Below are 19,092 nucleotides of genomic sequence, written 5' to 3'. Positions count from 1 at the left end.
CATATGTCCAAGCAAAAGCATGTACACAAATGTTCATAGCAGCATTACTCATAATAGGCAAATAGTGAAAACAACTGATTGAAAGGATAAACAAAAGGTTGTGCTTCCATACAGTGGAATATTATTCAGCAATAAAAAGGAATGAAGTACAGACACATGCTACATTGAGGATGAACCTCAGAAACACTATGCTAAGTAAAAGAAGCCAGTCACAAAAGACCACATATTGCCTGACTCCCTTTACATGAAATGTCCAGAATGGGCAAATCTATACAGCCAGAAAGTAGATTACTGGGAGGAGAGGGTGGTGAGTGCTAATGGATACTGGGTTCCTTACTCAGGGGAAAAAATGTTCTAAAATTATATTGTGGTAATGGTTGTGCAACTCTGTGAATACTCTAAAAAACATCAAAATGTATACTTTAAATGGGTGAATTGTATGGTATCTTCATTATATTTCAATGAAGCTGTTAAAAAAAAACCCATGTATGTATATTCCAAGTCAATCTATTTCCTACCTTTCTTTGGCTTCCTTAAGTGCAGTTTCAAGGCCCTCCACCTTCTGGGTTCCTTCCCTTAGGCAAAGCAGGAGCTGGCTCACAGTTAATTCTTCGAATTCCAAATAATTCCTGGCACCTTCTGCAGATCTGCTTCTACATTAAAACACCACCACCACATTCAGTACCAAGGTTACAAGGTTTTCATCAGGAAATGCAAACGTCAAAGTCTAAGAATAGAGGAGCCCAACTTAAAAGAACTGTTTCCAGAACACTTTCCAGTTAAGTCTCACATACTGCAACCTCCATTGCCACACTGCTCTGTGTTTTCTAGGGAAGGTGTGCAGACTGACCTTGAGGCTCCAGAGAGGCTAACCTCACGCTGTACATACTCTCACTTCCTCCACAGGGTCACGGTACACATAAGACCAGACCACAAAACCCACAGAAGTAGTTCAGCAGACAGCCCTGGGTGGAGTTACCAGTTTTTCCAGACATCTAGCCCCAAAGAGGACTGCAGTCAGATGAAGTGCACCATGCATGTATACATACCTTTCTCCAACTTGACAGAAACCATCATGTTCTCATGTCAAGAGAAGAAATCCTTTTCCATTTTTGGTTTAAAATCATTAGAGCAGGGAAATGTAGGCACTCTTGGTATGTCAAATATTTTTCTTGATTTCAAAGCCCAATTAAATCAAGAGACATTTCAATGACAAACAAAACCATGACCAAGGCTACACCAACAGCACTTTCAGAATGATTATGATGATGATACTGGCAGCTACTCTCAGCAATCGACCCAAGTGCATGTGTCTAGTAAATATCCAGGATTATACCCCAGTTACCAGGACTCTAAAGCTTGAACTCCAATCCTAGAAATCAATCTCAGACTCCTGTGGTAGTCATGAACAGGTCCTATGGTAGTCATGAATAGCCACACTATTTTATAAAACAGTGTGGCTTAAAAGAGGAAGTGATCTTTGCATGTGGATATAAATGAGGAGGAAGTGGCTTGAAAATTTCAAGCAGGGCTTTCTTCCTCTCTACTATTTCCAGGGAAGTTTTGTGATAATAAAAAAAGCAATTGGGGGGAAGTGGAGGAATTTTTAACTGAAAAAAGGAATAACTTTCACTTATGCCAAATGTCCTATTTGATGAAAAAATATTATCTAATGCCTATGAGGGTACTTCAGAAAGTTCACAGGAAGATTTGTATTATCTTTTAATTCTATTTCTCTGTGAACTTTTTGAGATACCCTCGTATTTTCTTCCTTATACGAGAGTTTGGGAACATAATTGAAAAAAATTTTTTTCACATTTTTAAGTCATTATTTATGTACAATCATCAGGTTATAATAAAAAGGTTTTATTTTTCTATTTGTTTTTTTAAAAGTGAATTTTAAAAAAATTATTAGCATATTCATTATTACAAATCATGATTTTTCTTTATGCCCTTTTATAGTAAAAAGGTTTTAAAAGTCTATGAGGGAAGAGACCCTTAGGGAGATTTTCAGGTAACTGTCTCTTAAACGGACTAATACAGGAGTGACCGGCTTCCAGAGGATGGGCTAATAGCCTGCCCTGGTCAGTGCCACCTGCAGAGTCCAGAGTTCAGGTGCCCAGTTCTTCTACCAATGCCCTCCTCAAAGGCCCTCCTGCTATTTAAGATGTCTGTTTCCTAATACCTGCTTGGCACAGGTAAGAGACTCCACAGATAGGACACTTGGGCACTTTCAAGAAGGACCTGCAGTGAGCAAGAGCACTAACAGTCATTGTTATAGAAGATGATCCAGTGGTGGTCAGCCTGGCTCATCACTGGAATGACTACTAGAGAGAAAAATAGAAACATTTCCCTTATGGAGCAGGGCAGTCTGGCCCAGGTCAAATGGCACAGGTAGACAAATTAGCAAGCATGGCTCTTCGGAATAGGAACAAATAGCTGATCTGATAGACAACAAGTTTGTCTCCATTTCTCATCTGATGGCGACAAATCACCTCTTTAACAAGTAGTCAGGGTTTGTCAGCCTAAAATCATTATTTTTACTCTCTGCCAGTTTTGGCTGCAACATTAAATAGCACTCAAACCGAATATTCTCGAAAGATCCTGGTATAAATTAGTAAGACATTCCTTTCTCAGTCCATCATGTTTGACCTCCAGGGACGAGGTCAAAGTGACAGGACTACCCAGCCTGCCTGCCTGATGGCCCCAGTCTTTCTGCACGTACGTGTCAACGGAGTCTGTTCTTGTGGGCCCAGGACTGGTCTTGATTTCTTTTATTACCCCTCCTGCTTGTCCTTCCTGTAAAAGCAGAAATGAAAGGGATTTAACACCAGAAGTCGGCAAGACAAATGCTTTGCCAAAAGAAAAAAAGGGCAAATTTTGATGACATGTAACCCAAGGAACCTAACAAACATTTAAACAGGAAATGTCTTAACTGGGCCATTTGAGTGGAATGGCCATGCCCTTTACCCTCACCCTGCACGCCCTGTCAGGACTATAAACATTGAGGCTGAGGTGTAAAGGTCGGTCTCCGCCCATTGAACAAACTCAGCCTGACCCATAACACACACGAAAGCTTTTCTCCTCCTTCCTCTCCTTGGCAGTTCCCTCTTTCTTGAGGTTAATGTCACACAGAGCTAGTGACAACTTCACACACGTTTCCTGCACAGTCCTTTAAAATGCAAGATACCAAAACTTGCTGAAGCAAAGGGGAAGAAAAGGCAGTTTTCTGTGGACAAGGCTCACAGAGCACGGTCCTTACCAAGTTGGTTTGCATTAGAAATGTGCATACACCGTGGGTCATTTAGGGAACAAGAAGACTAAGACCAAAGGCGTTTATATTCCAATAAACAAATGGGGAAAATCTCCAAAAGTGCACAAAGATGGTTCTAGATATTTCTGATACACTCTTCCCTAATCTTGGACAGTTTACCAGTCCACAGGAGCAAAGAGAGTAAAACACGTTTACATTGACTGTCATCTGAGAAGGAAAACATGATGCTGACCATGTGCGCAGAAAAAAGAAGCCTCATTTGGAAACTTCTGATATGCTGTTTAGGCTTCCCGAATTTTATCAGTTATTTGCAGAAGGTTAAAGCTCTTTGATCAAACTTCTGTTTTCAGTAATCTTTGGTCACTTGCAGAAAGAGTACTCAAAGTATGCTTTGCAACTGGTATTTTAATTCTCTTGATTTGGGTCACTATGAATGCACCTAACATTTATTAGGGGGCACGGATGGCAACGTTATTAAGAGCCATTTTCCAACTCTATTAATCTTTAGTGCAGCAAATGAGTGAGAAAGTTAAGTAAGTTGCACTAATATTTCTGACATATCTAGTAGTTTAGCTCTTCTGCAAGCTACTCTGCTTTTCACTCCCCCTGACTTATCTACAAAGAACATTTTTCTCTTGCAGGGACACAATTAATCTCTTGCCCTATATCAGATGTGTACTTTGACGAAGCTAAGATGACAGTCTGTATGTCAGAGGATTTTATCCTTGTGTGTTTTTCTCCCTTACTATTCAATCTTTTTTTAGTATTAATGAAGGACAGCCCCTACATGGCTTCTCTATCTGCTTTGCTCTTTAACAGGGCCCCCTGTATAACCAGATACAGTTGTACAAGAAACTTCACAAGAGCTGAGGCATCACTCAGCACAAGCCACCTTGCTTGGCTCACTTTACTTCGGTTGAACAGAAATTTGAGATTGATAGCACTGTCTTCAACCTACAACCAGAGCAGGTCGGTGCTTTCTTATCTCCTCTGCTTATTTTTAATACGCCATGGTTTCTCATAAAGCTCTGTTTGAAAAGAGGGGTCTACCATTGAACAGTGTTTAAAAACCACAGGTTTACTGCATTTGACCACGATTCTGCTCCCCTATGTGAACTGCTGAACACAGCTTTGAGAGCTGGTCTGAAAAATGCCAGAAAGTTCATGCTTGTGTATGCAGTGTTGTTCTTCTTAGACCAGTTACAAAAATGTCTAAGTTTCCAGGACAAATTGAAATATTAAAAAATTTAAAAAAAGACTACATCTTTTACCACATAAGGTAACTGATATTTTCCCATTTCAGCTATGACAATCCTTACGAGCATTATGTAATACTTTAAAAATGAGAGCCACAGACTGGCCGGTTTGCTCAGCTGATCAGAGTGTGATGCTATAACACAAAAGTCAGGGGTTCGGATCCCCTTACCAGCCAGCCACCAAAACATAAAACAAAAAAACTGAGAGCCCATTTATCTTTGCTACACTGAAATTTGCTCATTATTTGGCTCCCCTGAGTTGACAAGAAAGAGCAGAATCTATTTCATCTGTCCAGGTGAGGCTTTGTAGTTTGCTTAAAACAAAAACCAAACTGAAAACCTTACAGCCATCCTAATTTCCACAAAGGAGTCTTCCGAGGAGCTGCCGGCGTTCAGCTTGAGCTGCAGCTCAGACACAATGCCCAGCAGGTCCACCTTTTCAGCCTGGAGACGTGCCACCTGGGTCTTCAGCTGCTCAGCTTCCTGCTCTGCCTCTGCCTTGGGCAGCCTGGCGCCACCAGTGGGGTCCTGGAATGACGAGGGGGACAACTAATTAACACACCCAACTCAGGACCCGCCATTGACTCGACTGCCCCACAGCCACAGACCAGGTGGCTTCTCAACATCCTTATCCCCTGAGCTTTAGAGGAGAAAATTCTAGCTCTTAGTTGACCACTTGTTTTGACATTACGTTTAAAATGGAAATTTTTACATTATTTTATTGTATTCAATAATAGAAATTGAAAATAACTTCATGACAAGAAAGGAAGGCTTCCTCAGCATACTGGAATAATCTGATATTATGAAAATAACCAGCCAGACTTTGGCAAGGGCATACTCATAAGTTATAGTCCAAAATTCCAGAAAATAAAGACAAGAAGCTGCTATAACTCAACCTCCTGCCTTTTTTCCTCCCCACGAATGCCCACCTATCCTACTCTCCCCACACTTGTCATGTCTGGTTAGAAGCCAGAGCACCAGGACGTTACTTGGTACAGTAACGGCAAAATACAACGGAAGGTCCAAAATGCTCCCAGTGTGCAGGCTGGTGTTTTAGGGTTGCTAAAAATAAATCTGCTGAGAAATAAAATAATTTAAAATCCAGAGGCTGGTACCAAAGGTCAAAAAGAAAATAAATTTCAGCCTATATAAACATTATTATCAAGCATTAATATTTCACTTAAGTCAAGTACAGGTTGTGTTCACCTTGTTGCAGTTACTGCATATGACAAAATCACAAGAGAAAGACCCTGTTTAGATGTGGTGTTTGTACTTGGGAGTAGGGAGAACAGATCTAGCCTACACTCTGCTCATTACCAGGTGTACGGCCTTGAGCAGATTCACTTAAGCTCCTGGCCTCTGATTCCTGAGGTTAGAAAGAAAGATGTGGCACTCTATTGGCTCTTCCAGTTGTGACCTTTCATGCCTCCCTGGTTTCCTCCTCAGGAAATCTCCATTGCTCTATGTGCATGGCAGGAGGCTTTAGTTCACTTTCCAAACCAGAAACGTATACACTTGAGATTATCAGAAAATTGCAACACATTAGAAAATCAACACAGACACAGATACACACCCATATTAATAGTACAGTGTAAAATAACAAATACCTTAAGACCAGCTTTTAAAGAAAAATCTTAATTACATTCAGGAATTTATAGCATAAGTAAATATCACCTACGGATTCTCCAAACAAGTAATTTGTTTTTTTTATTTTTTATTTTTTTGTTCTTTTTTGTGACCGCGCTCAGCCAGTGAGCGAACCGGCCATCCCTATATAGGATCCGAACCCGCGGCGGGAGTGCCGCTGCGCTCCCAGCGCCACACTCTCCCAAGTGAGCCACGGGGTCGGCCCAAACAAGTAATTTAAATAAGTGATTTCAAACCGGTAGTCAACATTGTCTGAGTTGAGTTTTACCTTTTTCCTTTCCTTAAGGAACAGTAAACAGACCCAAGGGCTCGTAGCAGAACCAAAACAACATCAGAAACACATGTGGATGGACAGCTAGTCCCTGAGATACTCACAACGAAGGTGCAGATGTTAACCTCACACTCCTGGGAACACACTCTTCCTTCCCCTAGAGCAGTCCCTTGCTAGGAAACTACCACAGGCCTTAGAGAAAACCCACTCGTGAAACCAGAGAGTTAGGTCTGCAAGGAAAGGTTAAAAGTCTGTGCAAACTCTCTTAGTAATGACTCATACAAAAGAAATGTAAATATAAAGGAATGAAAACAATAAAAGGACAGGTACTGCTGAGCTTAGACCCAGGAAGCAGACAGGTAAGGCAAGACTACGCCCTATCAGGAATCTCCATGTTCACCCTCTTGACCTCTCTAAGGACACTGTATAGAAAGGATTTTTAAAAACTACCTTGGAGGGCCAGCCTGTGGCTCACTTGGGAGCGTGTGGTGCTGGTATCACCACCGCCATGGGTTCAGATCCCCACATAAGGATGGCTGGTTAGCTCACTTGGGAGAGTGTGGTGCTGACAACACCAAGTCAAGGGTTAAGATCCCCTTACCAGTCTTTTAAATTAAAAACAAAACAAAACAAAAAAAACACCACCTTGGCACAATGGTAGAAAATAGAGTTCTGAGGACCAGGGATACAAGGCCATGACACTAGAGTCTCAGATTATTCGGTTAATTTTCTTTTTCGCAATTGTGAAAATCTCTTTATCCTTGGAAATCACGAATCCACTCACTTGGCCATGAAACACCTTGTAAGATAACTCTTCAAATTCCCCTTCATTTCACTACTGACACTCTTTTCAGTCCTCTCCTGGATTATCCCTGTGGTTTCTCTCTTTGACCTCTACTCCAACTCCATTATTTGTTACTGTCCTTCATGACTTTTGAGCACTTACCATTGACCTTTGTGTAACACAATTTATCTTTTTGTATATTTGTATAATCCCTCTATCCCACTGTCCTGAACACTTGCCAAAGTTAGTGTGCCATTCATCTAGAATCCTGGAAGAAAAGTCTGTCTGACGACCTTTGCCCTAGCAGCTTGTGCAATTCAAAAGTAGAGAGTGCTCTCCAGTGATCATTAGTGCATAAGTTAACAAAATCAGACAGAACCAGTAATGCCTCAGCCTCACCCCAGGATCGGAAGGCAGGCCTCCAAAAGAAACCCTCCTCCCTTCCCTTGCATGGCACAGAACACACGTGGCCCTGATGGCTGGTGGGCTTCCCTGTGACTTATCTGTAGAAAGCAGCAAGCGCAGACCGGAGGAGGCTGGAGAACTTTACTAAGTTGGGAAGGTGAGCCCTGCACAAAAACCTGGGAAGCACAGTCTGGTGGAGCAGAGCTGCTGATGGAGGATTTTAAAGAGCCAGGACTGTCTCTTTCTCCCACATACTCCACCCTCATTTCTGAGTCCTGCTTGGAGTTTGCTTCCACTGATCATTTGCCTTGACAGCACCTGCCCAGAGCTCCAGCTTCTCATCTCAAACTTCTTTCAATTCTGGCAAAACCTATAGGCAAACTATCTCAAACAAACTGCTTCTGGAAGCTTCCTTCTTGGCGTCAATGTGACAGACCCCAGCAGGCTGAAGCCAACTGTTAGCTCACATCCCAAAAGCCAAAGACAGGCAACAAAGATATTTTCTTACAGTAGAAAATTATTTATATATTCCAGTGATTATTTCTTCAGAAAATTCTACCTCAAAATATTTTGATAATGAGAGATTTCCCCCAGAGAAGCAACTTAATACTTTCTGAACTATAAGACAAGTTCAAAGATTGGACATGATAAATCATCCTTTTTTTTTTGGCACCTGGCCGGTAAGGCGATCCGAACCCTTAGCCTTAAGTGTAATATCGTGCTCTAACCAACTAGAGCCAACCGGCCAGCCCAGACATGATAAATCTTATCAACAATGAAACACTTCAAACACAAGTATAAATTATTTGAGCAGAATATTTTCATTGTCCATGAGCAGGAGCCGATGACTGAGATCACTGATACGAACTATAATGTTATTCTAAATAACTTTTCATTCTTTAGATTATTCTTTATCATGTTTCCTTTTCATTATTTTCTTCCCATTTTCTTTCTTTGTTTCCTTTCTTTACCCATCCAAGAAATGAGAAATCAACAAGGTTTAAGGTAAAATCTCAAGAAAAAAATCACTGATACCCAGAATAAACTCTCCCATGACCAACCCAGCACTCCACCCTCTAGAGAGTTGTTAGGGACCAGGTTTGGAAGAAAATAGACAGCAGATGTCCACCGAAATGCACACCTCTCAGCGAGCCCTGGAGTGTCGGCAGGGCCTGCAAATACATTCTCATTTTCTTTTCACTAACATCTTTGACATCCACTCTCAGGTATGGACACATTTCCCAGGTTCTTTGGGTGAACAAAAATGTGTATTTCTCTCTTTACCTGTGGCACCCTACTGCCTCCTATCACATGACATTTGCCAGACCATTTTTCAAAAGGAAAATGTAAAGTTAGTAATCTATTTTAGAATGAGAGCAAGGACAAGGTCAATAAGCAAAAATTCTAAGAAAGAGTAGATTTTTTAAATGTAGATTTATATCAAAGGCATAAACTAAAAACTAACAATTGGATAGTTGTAGGTAGAGGTCCACCTACACCATATAATGAATACAAAACACAGACTTATGACCTCAACATTCTTTTAACTACAATCAGTATGGTTAAAGCTTTACAAATTTGTTTCCCCCAACAGAGATTACACTTGACCCTTAAAATTGCAACCAGACATGCAAAACACCAGTCCAGGCTGAATAATGAAATCTTTTAATCTAGGAGTTTAGACAAGTGATAGAGTCTGGATGTGTTGTCCCCCCCAAAACTCATATGGAAATCTGATCCTCAATGTGGCAGTGTTGGGAGCTAAGTCATGGGGGTGGATCCCTCATGAATGGATTAATGCCCTTCCTGGGGGGTGGGGGTAGTGAGTCAGTTCTCACTTTATTAGTTCCCATGAGAGCTGATTGCTTATAGGACCCTGGCACCTCCTCTCTCTCTCTCTTGCTTCCTCTTGCCATGTGATCTGCTTGTACCTGCCGGATGCCTGCTGCTTTCCACCATGAGTAGAAGAAACCTGAGGCCCGTGCCAGATGCAGCTGTCCCAGAATCATGAGCAGAAATAAACCTCTGTTCTTTATAAATTACCCAGTCTCAGGTATTCTGTTATAGCAACACAAAAATGGACTCATACAACAAGTAAGATTCTACTGCAAATATTAAGAAAACCATAACTGATGAGCCTGCTCACCTCAAACGACCTTTCTGATTTCCCTCTTAGTTTTGCAAGCTCTTCCTTCAATTTCTCATTTTCATGACTCAAGGCCATGAGGCGCTCTTTGGCTTCTTTGCTCTGTATCTCAAAAAGTTGGCGCTCTTCCTTCTGCTTCTCTGTCCAGGCTGAAAGCTCCTCAAATCGTCCTTTCATGGCTTGATTATTCAGCTTCATGGCTTCTGTGGGGGGTTCACAGTGAAAGAATCACACACCAGGAGAGTTGAAGTATTCTGATGAATCGAACCTCCCCAAAGACAGCTTCACCACAGAGCTCTGAATCCAGAGATGCTATGCTTGGCCTGGGCCCAAGGGTTAGCAGGAAAAGACTATGGTAAGGTGAGTGGTTTTGCTTTCAGACAGGACTAGTGGTCTAACATCAGTTTTAGTCCTTAAAAGTCCCAGGAAAATAAAATTGATTTGGTTACCTCCATGACAGCATGCATATCTATCAATAACTGGGGCACTGAAGAAGGTGTTATCACTCCACATTCGAACACAGGTCCTGCCAAAAGCCACAGCTTGAGATATCAGAATCCTTTTGCTGAATAAGGTGGTTCTTAGTACTAAGTCTGTAATCATAGCAGCCTTTCTTCTTTTAAATGTACTACATGTCATTATGCTATTTCCCTGAGCTACAGAGAATACTTTCTATGCTTACCTGTATCCAAAAGTAAACAGCGGGCATAGTTTTAGCCTTACCAACAGCTAAATCCTGTGCTCCTTCTCCCCACAGGGAAACAGACAGAGAAGGGAGCTCCCTTACCAGCCTTACCACAAACGTATTACGTTTCACACAGGCCCAGGGAGAAGGGAGAACACAGGGGCCAGCTGCTGCTCACCTTTCAGCTGATGGTTCTCAGTAAGAAGCTCCTTCATCTGCTGGAGCAGCTCCTCTGGGGTGAATGTGTCCAGGTTTGGGTGAGCCAGGTTGGGAGGTCCATTTCCTGTGGTCTCATTGGAGCTGTCCCCCTTTTCAGTCAGGCAGCTGAGAGGTTGGTGGGACATGGCAGCACTTCCTATGGAAAAATCACAAACTGAAAATATAGCTGCCCCCCCTCTGCAAGGGGTCCCCATTGAGTTCCCAAAACTTATTAGCAATTGCTAACATTTACTCTAAAAGTTGCCGACTTTCTCTCCAATTACATTTTTGAACATTTTTGATACTTTCTTTTATTTTTTTTTAAAGACGACTGCTAAGGGGATCCTAACCCTTGACTTGGTGTTGTCAGCACCACGCTCTCCCAAGCGAACTAACCGGCCATCCCTATATAGGGATCCGAACCCATGGCATTGGTGTTATCAGCACCACACTCTCCCAAGTGAGCCACGGGCCATCCCTTTGATACTATCTTTTAAATAAAAAAGGCATATCCCAGGGACCGGCCCATGGCTCACTTGGGAGAGTGCAGTGCTGATAACACCAAGGCCGTGGGTTCGGATCCTATATAGGGATGGCCGGTTGGCTCACTGGGTGAGCGTGGTGCTGACAACACCAAGTCAAGGGTTAAGATCCCCTTACCAGTAATCTTTAAAAAAAAAAAGGCATATCCCAGCTTCAAGGAGATGTGAGTGTATGTGTGTGCACGTGCTGTGTATGTGGGTTGTATAAAGGATACAGTGAGGAGCAGGGAAATGAAGGAGGAAGAGAACAGTATGATGATATGATGATCAGGATAATATTTGTAGACATGGGAAAAGTATCATTAAATAAAATTTCCCATGCAAATCTTTAAGTTCAAATCTCCTGATTTCGAGTGAATTGTATGGTATGTGAATTATATCTGTATAAAGCTGTCAAAAATCTCCATATTTTATTTCTTGTATTTTTGGTTAAGAAGAAAGGGAGACTAAACATTTTCTGAACGTTTACTATGCGCTGAATCACTACCACACCAGATACGTCACTGTTTCTAATCTTCACTGTAATTCAACTAGGTAGCTATTTTACAGGTGAGGAAGCTGAATTCACAAAGGCAAACTGGTCATCCAAGCTCATTAGGTGGCACAACCAGGTATCAAGGATAATCCCAAAACCCAACCTTGTAACACACAAAGGTACTACTAAATGCTTAGGCTTTAGTACTATATTTTTCAAAGCATACTAAAAAGACTGCGACATCTCATTTAGTTATTGCATATTCTGAAAATATTTTTACACATAGCACTCTATTTTGTAGAGGGGTCAATGTGGGCATATAAATATAAGATAGATGAGTGAATCCCAACTCCACTCCTGTGTTACTTCCCACCTGTATAAACACAGGTATCTCTTCCCATGACTGGCTACGTGCCACAGGCAAAAATTTTCATCTTCACACCTCAAGAAAATGATGAGTCTTTTCCATCAAGAACAGATGTGGACAGATTATAGAGCAATACAAAGTAAAGGCAACTCCTCCCCTCTGATGCTGTACACACACACACACACACACACACACACACACACGCACGCACGCACACACGCACACACACCCCTGTTCTACAGAGATACCTGAAAAAGCATAACATTATTACTTCCAAGATACCTATCCTTCCAAGACAATTTTCAATCCAATTATCCTACAAATAGGTATTAGGCAATGATGCACACTGTATAACTGTGATCGAGCAGAAAGCCACTGTGCCACAAAAGGTGCTGGGATTAAGAAGGAACTTGCAAGCGAGCATCTGGTTTCTAACTGCTCTCAGTTAGACCATGATTATGGAGCCTGTGATCCATGGAGTGGCGGGCTCATTGTACATGAGATCAGTCACTGGAAGACAGAAGCAAGAGGACCGTCCTCTCTCTGATCAATACCTGTATCATGACATTCACATGCACACTTAGTATCCATGTATTAAAATGAAACCAAACCAAACCCACCGAACGCAGTGTTGCTTCCCTATGCAAGCAGGAGGCAGTATCTTGGGCTCTAGGACATCCTCTGGAAGCCAGACCCTGGCATCCTGCTTTTGGTCTGAGGCTCTTGTAGGTAATCGGAGACAGTGCTACCAGTGACGGGGACAGCAGGCCCAATGGGACCGCTGGCTGCCTGAGTGACTTCTTCTAAAGCAGCTAGCACAAAGAAGTGCGTTCACACAAAATTATGTAATGAGGATGATGGCAGTTTTATGAAGTGAAAAACACTGATAAAGAGTATTATTCAATTTTGAAACTTTTGTACTTATGTTTTACATATCCAAATTGTTTTAGACTAGAGGTATAATGCTGAAGTGTTCTATCGCTTGGCATTAGGTGACTAAAATAGACTGTTTTTCTTTCCTCCCCTGAAATAATTTGGATAAACTGCCAGTTCCTGACTTTCCATAAAATTCATTTTTGCACAGAATGATCTTGGTGCAAGCATTTCATAAAAATGGGGTTTTATGAGTAAGTGTTTCTACCTCTTTTGCAGAGGAATACTAAAATTCTAGGTAATCGACCTAAAGATAGAATCCTTGTAGTATGTATCATTTACTAGTCAGAATTAAATTTCCTCAGGTATTCAGTGATTATACTACACTTTGCAAAGGCCATGGAAACATTTAACATGTTTTTAAAAGAGTATCTCTGCAGATATCTGGAGAAGTGCTTGGTTTCATCTCATTACATGAACGCATTTCTCCTTAACAGTTTTTCTGAGAGGGAAGGTAAAGGAAGGAAAGGGGAAGGGAAGAGAGGAGGAAGAACAGACAAAGAGATGTTCCCTTGAAAATCATTCAGATTTTTTTCCCTCCGTGACCTCCTTTATATCTCTACCATGCCTATAAATACAACTGTAATAAAGTTAAAACTGGTTCTAGTTGTTATATCAGTGCTTCTAACTTTTTCAGCCTGCCCAGATTTTATAAGGACAGAAGGAAAAAAGCAAGTTGTGCTCCAGAAGACAGTAGGAGAAATACTCGTACCGTAGCCAGATGTGCTAAGTCACCCGACCTCTTCTGATTTTATTGACTCATCCAGCAAATGATGATCCTCATGGTTGCTTTCAGCTCAACAACTCTGAGAAATGTATTCTTTTTTTTTTTTTTTTTTTAAAAGATCTTAACCCTTGACTTGGTGTTGTCAGCACCACACTCTCCCAAGTGAGCGATCCGGCCATCCCTATATAGGGATCCAAGCTCGGGCCTTGGTGTTATCAGCACCACACTCTCCCAAGTGAGCCATGGGCCGGCCCTGAAAAATGTATTCTTAAACTTCTAGTAAGATCACAGTCCAACTCCTACCCTCTAGCACACCCACACCCAGTACCCCCATGGGTGTGCTACCCTCAAATACATATACCTGTCCTAATTACAGTAAACTCTTTGCTATCCGGTATTTTTAGGAAAAAATTATTTTGTAATTCATAGTAAATAAGCTAGCATAGATGGCAAACATATGCATGTAAGTACTTTCTATCAATATTTCACTAAAAGTAATTTAATTGATTTTGGATCACTCAAAGGGTACCTTATGATTTTAGAATATTTTGGGACATTATTGTGAGTTATCACTGCACAATGTACATATGAAATACCTATTGGTAGAATGCCAGTTGGAGAAAGCTTAATTCTCTACCTTTTTAACAACCTGAGCTGCTTTCAACTGGGCAGAGACAGAGATACATTGTAAATCCTTGCACACATCTTTGAAGGCTACAGAAATTAGAACTAAGCCATTTATTCCAAGTTCTGTCTAATAACAGAAATTCTCATAATCAACTGAAGTAGATCTGAAGTGTGTCATTTCTAAGCAAACGTGATATTCAATGATAGAAGAATGAATTCATTTAACACAGGGTATGTCAAGACTTCACCAATGAGGAAGAAAGAACTACCTGGTAAGTGGAAGATCAGAAGCAAAATCTCCTAGATTTTAGTCTCAAATATGCTATCTGAATTCCTAATAGTATATATTATTATTATTATTAGTCCCTGAGGTCAATAAGTAGAGCAATGACTTGATCTTGTAGACACAAGCATGAATCGCATTCCTGAGTTGGCCTTAGAGGTGATCCAGTCCAACTTCTTATTCAAGGAAAGAATGTCTTGTCTCATGTATTCTACTAATAGGATAAAAGGAGCCTCACAATTATATGCTAGAAATGATGTTTTGATTTTGTATACAGAAAATAAGAATAGATTTAGCCTAGTCACCCAAGGCAGGAGCCTGGGGGTTATGCATGACTCTCCCAATTCTCTCTCCCCCCAAGTCTAATGGGTCATGAAATGCCTCCACTTCCACCTCGAAAATGTTTCTAAAAAGCACCACCTCCTCTCCATCCCCACAGGCCTAGCTCAGGCCCTTCTTGTCTTGTCTGGATCACAGCAAAGTTGACCTCCACAAAGGACAGGATTTTTGCCTGTTCTGTCTACCGCTGTATCCCTTGTACTGAGAATGTCACTTGACACACAGAAGGAAGGGTTCAATAAATACTCGTTGAATGAATTTTAATAGCCTCCTAAATGGTCTTTCATTCCCTTCCATTTCAGTCCCTTTGCCTTCATGGTTTCTTTTGCAACATGAGGTCATTCCCCTGGGTACACTCCTTCCCGAACAAGATAGGGTTTCAGCTTCCTAGCAAGACAAGCATGAACTTCCAGGGTCTGGGCCCAACTACCCACCAGTGTCATTGCCTGTTGCCAAACCACTCATTCCTGAGGCACACTGAAGATTTCACAGCTCCCTGCATTCTTTTGCCTCTGTGATCTTGCCTCTTCTCCATCCTGCCTGAAATGTCTGGCCCCCCTTTTGCCCTGGCAAACTTCCACTGGAGAGTTTGATGTCCGGTTCAAACATGACTTCCTGTGTCAAATGAACTGCTCCTTCCTCTGAGCATCCAAGAACACTTTGCATGTCCACCTCTTGTGGCCCTTTCCGCAGTTACTGTAATCATCTTGAGCCAGTCTATTTTCTCTCCACTGTATTCTACTACAGACTGGCACACAGCAGGCTATCAGTAAATGTTTGTTGAAACGAAATTAAAATATAGTATAAAGAGGTATTTTTAAGTCTAACACCTGTAAAACACTTTCTGCTGTGTAGGTGACAAGCATAACATGCTGGTATTATTATGAGTTTTTCTACAGTTCTAAGGCATTCATTTCCAGATTCATGAAATCAACTTTTAAAACTTATTTTAAAATTAGCATTGCTTTTTATGTCACTGCAAAGGTATCTGGATATCATTTCATGACACAAATTCTAATTCTCAATCCTTATACACATGCCAAAGTGAAAACAATGAGAACTTCTGAAATAATCTTTTCTTTCTGAATGAAATATTTTATTTTTTAAAAAACAGAGTTTGATTTCTCCCTTTTTCTTTGTATTTTGGATTTGCTATACCATAAATTCCAAAGAGCATATCAACTATCAAGTATATCAAGACTATAAAATTCAGGAGAGCAAGGTTTGGGTATGAGAAGATGCATTTCATGGCTGGAATATCTATGTGCCCATTCTTAAGGGACGGGGTTTGGTAGGAAAGTAATACAGTGGCCAACTGCTTTCAAAGATAAAGTTTGGTGTTGGGGACGGGGAGGTGGTTGTTAGATTTCATAGCAAGAATTGGCTGGTTAGCTCACTGGGTTACAGTGGTGCTGATAACACCAGGGTCAAGGGTTGGGATCCCTGCAATGGCCAGCAGCAAAAAAAAAAGAAAAGAAAAGAAAAGAAAAAATCATAGTAATATAAGCAAACTGAAGGTCAGTTTATAAAAAAGCTGCTGCTTTCATAGTGTTGTGCACAATATATAAAGAACTCCTAAAATTGGCCCAGTAGAAAAAACAGATCAATCACCCCACAGACTCAGTTCAATCATTGTCCCCTCTCTACATGCCACATTTAAATTTTCCTTCTGCATTCCAGGGCAGTCCCTGGCCTTGGCCTCTTCTCGTGGTCCTCTTCAGCCCAATACAAATTGGGTCTGTCCTGGGAGGCAGCCCGGGCTCCCTAGCTCTTTTCTCCCCAGGTCCAAAGAGCAAGGCAGGTTCTTCTGTTGATGCTGCTGCCTTGCTAACCAGGTCTGAGGGCTTCGATGTCTGCGGCTTCAGTTTTCCATTTCATCCTTAAAACAGTTCTGTGGCATACACTGTCATACAACGGTTTTCCTAGTGGTGGAGGCCAGGCCGGAACCTGGGTTTCATTTTCTCTAAGCGATGTTCACTGTCTCCAGCTTACACATTTCTGACTGTACAACCCATTCCTTTGGGGTTTTCAGCCTCATCAAAAATTCTCTCTATATATACTCTCTCTCACACACACACTCTCTCTCCTAGACACAACGATTTATGTAAATTTCTTTCAGCTGTTCAGTAAGCCCAGCACCTTAGAGAAGGGTCATTATTCTTTACTGTTCCTGGGCCACCTCATTAAGCCACAGTCGTGATGTCACGTCTTCCAAAGGTGTGCCTTAACCTTCCTCCTTATAATGAGGAATTGGCTTCCTAATTATGCTCAACGTGCGGGAGGGCGTCACCCCCAAACCACCTCGGTGACCTACTGAGGAAGTCACCTGCGGCCAGCCCTACCGGTATCTTCACCCTTTTGGGGTGGGGATAAGGGGCCCTTGGCGGTGGCCGCCCCAGGCCGGTGCCCTTTCCCACCAGGTCACGATCCGCCGGGGCCTGGAAACCCTCCCAGGGCAGATGTCCCACGAGAGGGACGCGCCCCCGCCCCGTCGCCACCCTCACCCCCACGGGCTCGGGGCCGCAGGGAAGGGGGTGGCGGGAACCGCTTCCAGGGCGGAGAGGCGCCCGCCAGAGAAGGAGCCACCTCCTCGCCCGGCCCCGGGTCCGGCCCGCCCCTGCCCGGCTCACCAGCCGCCAGCGCTCGGCCTCTCTCGGGGTCACTGCTTCCTTGGCATCGTGCCGCGGGGGGAAGGGCTCGGAGCCAGATGCGGATGGCGGGGACGGCGGGGTGCGGGCAGCCCCGGACTGACACACGGCCTCGCGACCCCGCCCAGCGTCGCTCAGCTGACCGCCGCGCAGGCGCCCCATCCCAGCCCGGGACTTTCCCATGCTCCGCCCCTTGGCCCCGCCCCGGGACACGCCCCGCCCCGCCCGAGGCCGCGCCCCTCCTCTTTCCTAGGCCCGCCCCCTGCGTCCCACCTCCGCCGCTGGCTCAGGGTCAAGGCGCCCACGCGAGTGAGCAGGGGTATGCCCAGGTGTCAAATGGTCTGCTTTAATAAAAATAAATGATTAATTAAACGGAATGTGTGGAGTCGGTCTTCCCTGTGTCTTGCTCGTGGGGTCCCTATAGAAGAAGGCCGGAGCCGCAGGGGGTCGCTGCGCCCCAAGGAGAGGGAAGGAGGGCCCCGGGTATCCTTGTTAAGAGGCCTCCATCTGTGCTTTTTAAAAACCTTACATCTAGACGTAGTTAACCGAGCGAACGTTACTCTTCACCCGACTTTACTCCTGAACTAGACCTTTACAAAACACGTACACACACACCCCCAAATCAAAAAAGCCTGTAGTATGGGGCCGGCCTGTGGCTCACTCGGGAGAGTGCGGTGCTGATAACACCAAGGCCACGGGTTCGGATCCCACATAAGGATGGCCGGTTAGCTCACTGGGTGAGCGTGGTGCTGACAACACCAAGTCAAGGGTTAAGATCTCTTTACCGGTAATCTTAAAAAAAAAAAAAAAAAAAAAAAAAAGCCTGTAGGATGCTTCTTGGGCTCGTTCCCAGAGAACAGGTCACCCCTTAACACCTGGATGCTTCAGATGCCCCAGACAGGTGGGATTAATGCATTGACCCGGATTATATCTGGGAAGCAGCGTTTGCTGCTGCGGGAAGTATTGATCCACTATACCCGAGGAGGGAAGATGCCTCCGGATCAGCCAGCAGAATGACAAGTACGAAAACAAGGTAAGGAGAAAGGGAGAACCGACCTGGTTCGCAACCTAAGCAGTGAGAAGGCAACAACGGGGACGCAGCCACAGGACAGAGGGCGTATGATCGCGAGGTCAAGGTCTCGGTCAAGGCGGTGCTCCCGACGGCAGGACCCTCGTGCAAGACAAGTTAAATGGAAATTAGGGCGCGTCCCAGGTGGTCTTGGAGATGTCTGACAGCAGGTTTATGCCGAAGACCACGAAGGATGAACTTGATTTACGAATGGAAGGGCTATCGCTGCTCAGGTCAGCGGGGATAAACAGCACCGTGGTTGCTTCTCCACGCTGCTCACCGGTTGGAAGGAAATGGGGCGGGGGCGGGGGGGAATCCTCACAAAACGGGAAAACGCGGATGCGTCCTCTCCTGGTATCCCGGAAGGTTTCAGCTTCGCTGTCTAGACCGCCTGCTGCCTGGCCCTCAACACCTGC

At 43.3% G+C, this 19,092-nt stretch overlaps 1 protein-coding gene across 3 annotated transcripts in view; it reads right to left on the bottom strand.

Annotated features, from left to right (window-relative positions):
* The window catches only part of OPTN (optineurin), a 41,303-nt gene extending 23,562 nt beyond the window's left edge, over positions 1-17,741 (bottom strand). For all 3 annotated transcript variants that reach the window (XM_063099503.1, XM_063099505.1, XM_063099504.1), the window contains exons 1-6: positions 17,590-17,741; positions 10,647-10,823; positions 9,784-9,986; positions 4,876-5,058; positions 2,726-2,799; positions 519-653 (exon numbers count right to left, since the gene is read on the bottom strand). In XM_063099503.1, coding sequence (XP_062955573.1) covers positions 519-653; positions 2,726-2,799; positions 4,876-5,058; positions 9,784-9,986; positions 10,647-10,812 — 761 coding nt within the window. In that variant the 5' untranslated portion in view covers positions 10,813-10,823; positions 17,590-17,741. The remainder of the gene's footprint in view (positions 1-518; positions 654-2,725; positions 2,800-4,875; positions 5,059-9,783; positions 9,987-10,646; positions 10,824-17,589) is intronic.
* Between the last annotated feature and the right edge of the window lie 1,351 nt (positions 17,742-19,092).

Source organism: Cynocephalus volans, chromosome 6 (assembly GCF_027409185.1).
Source record: "Cynocephalus volans isolate mCynVol1 chromosome 6, mCynVol1.pri, whole genome shotgun sequence".
NCBI lineage: Eukaryota > Metazoa > Chordata > Mammalia > Dermoptera > Cynocephalidae > Cynocephalus > Cynocephalus volans.
Note: the sequence above shows the minus strand (reverse complement) of the source record. Positions and strands in the feature narration are given on the sequence as shown.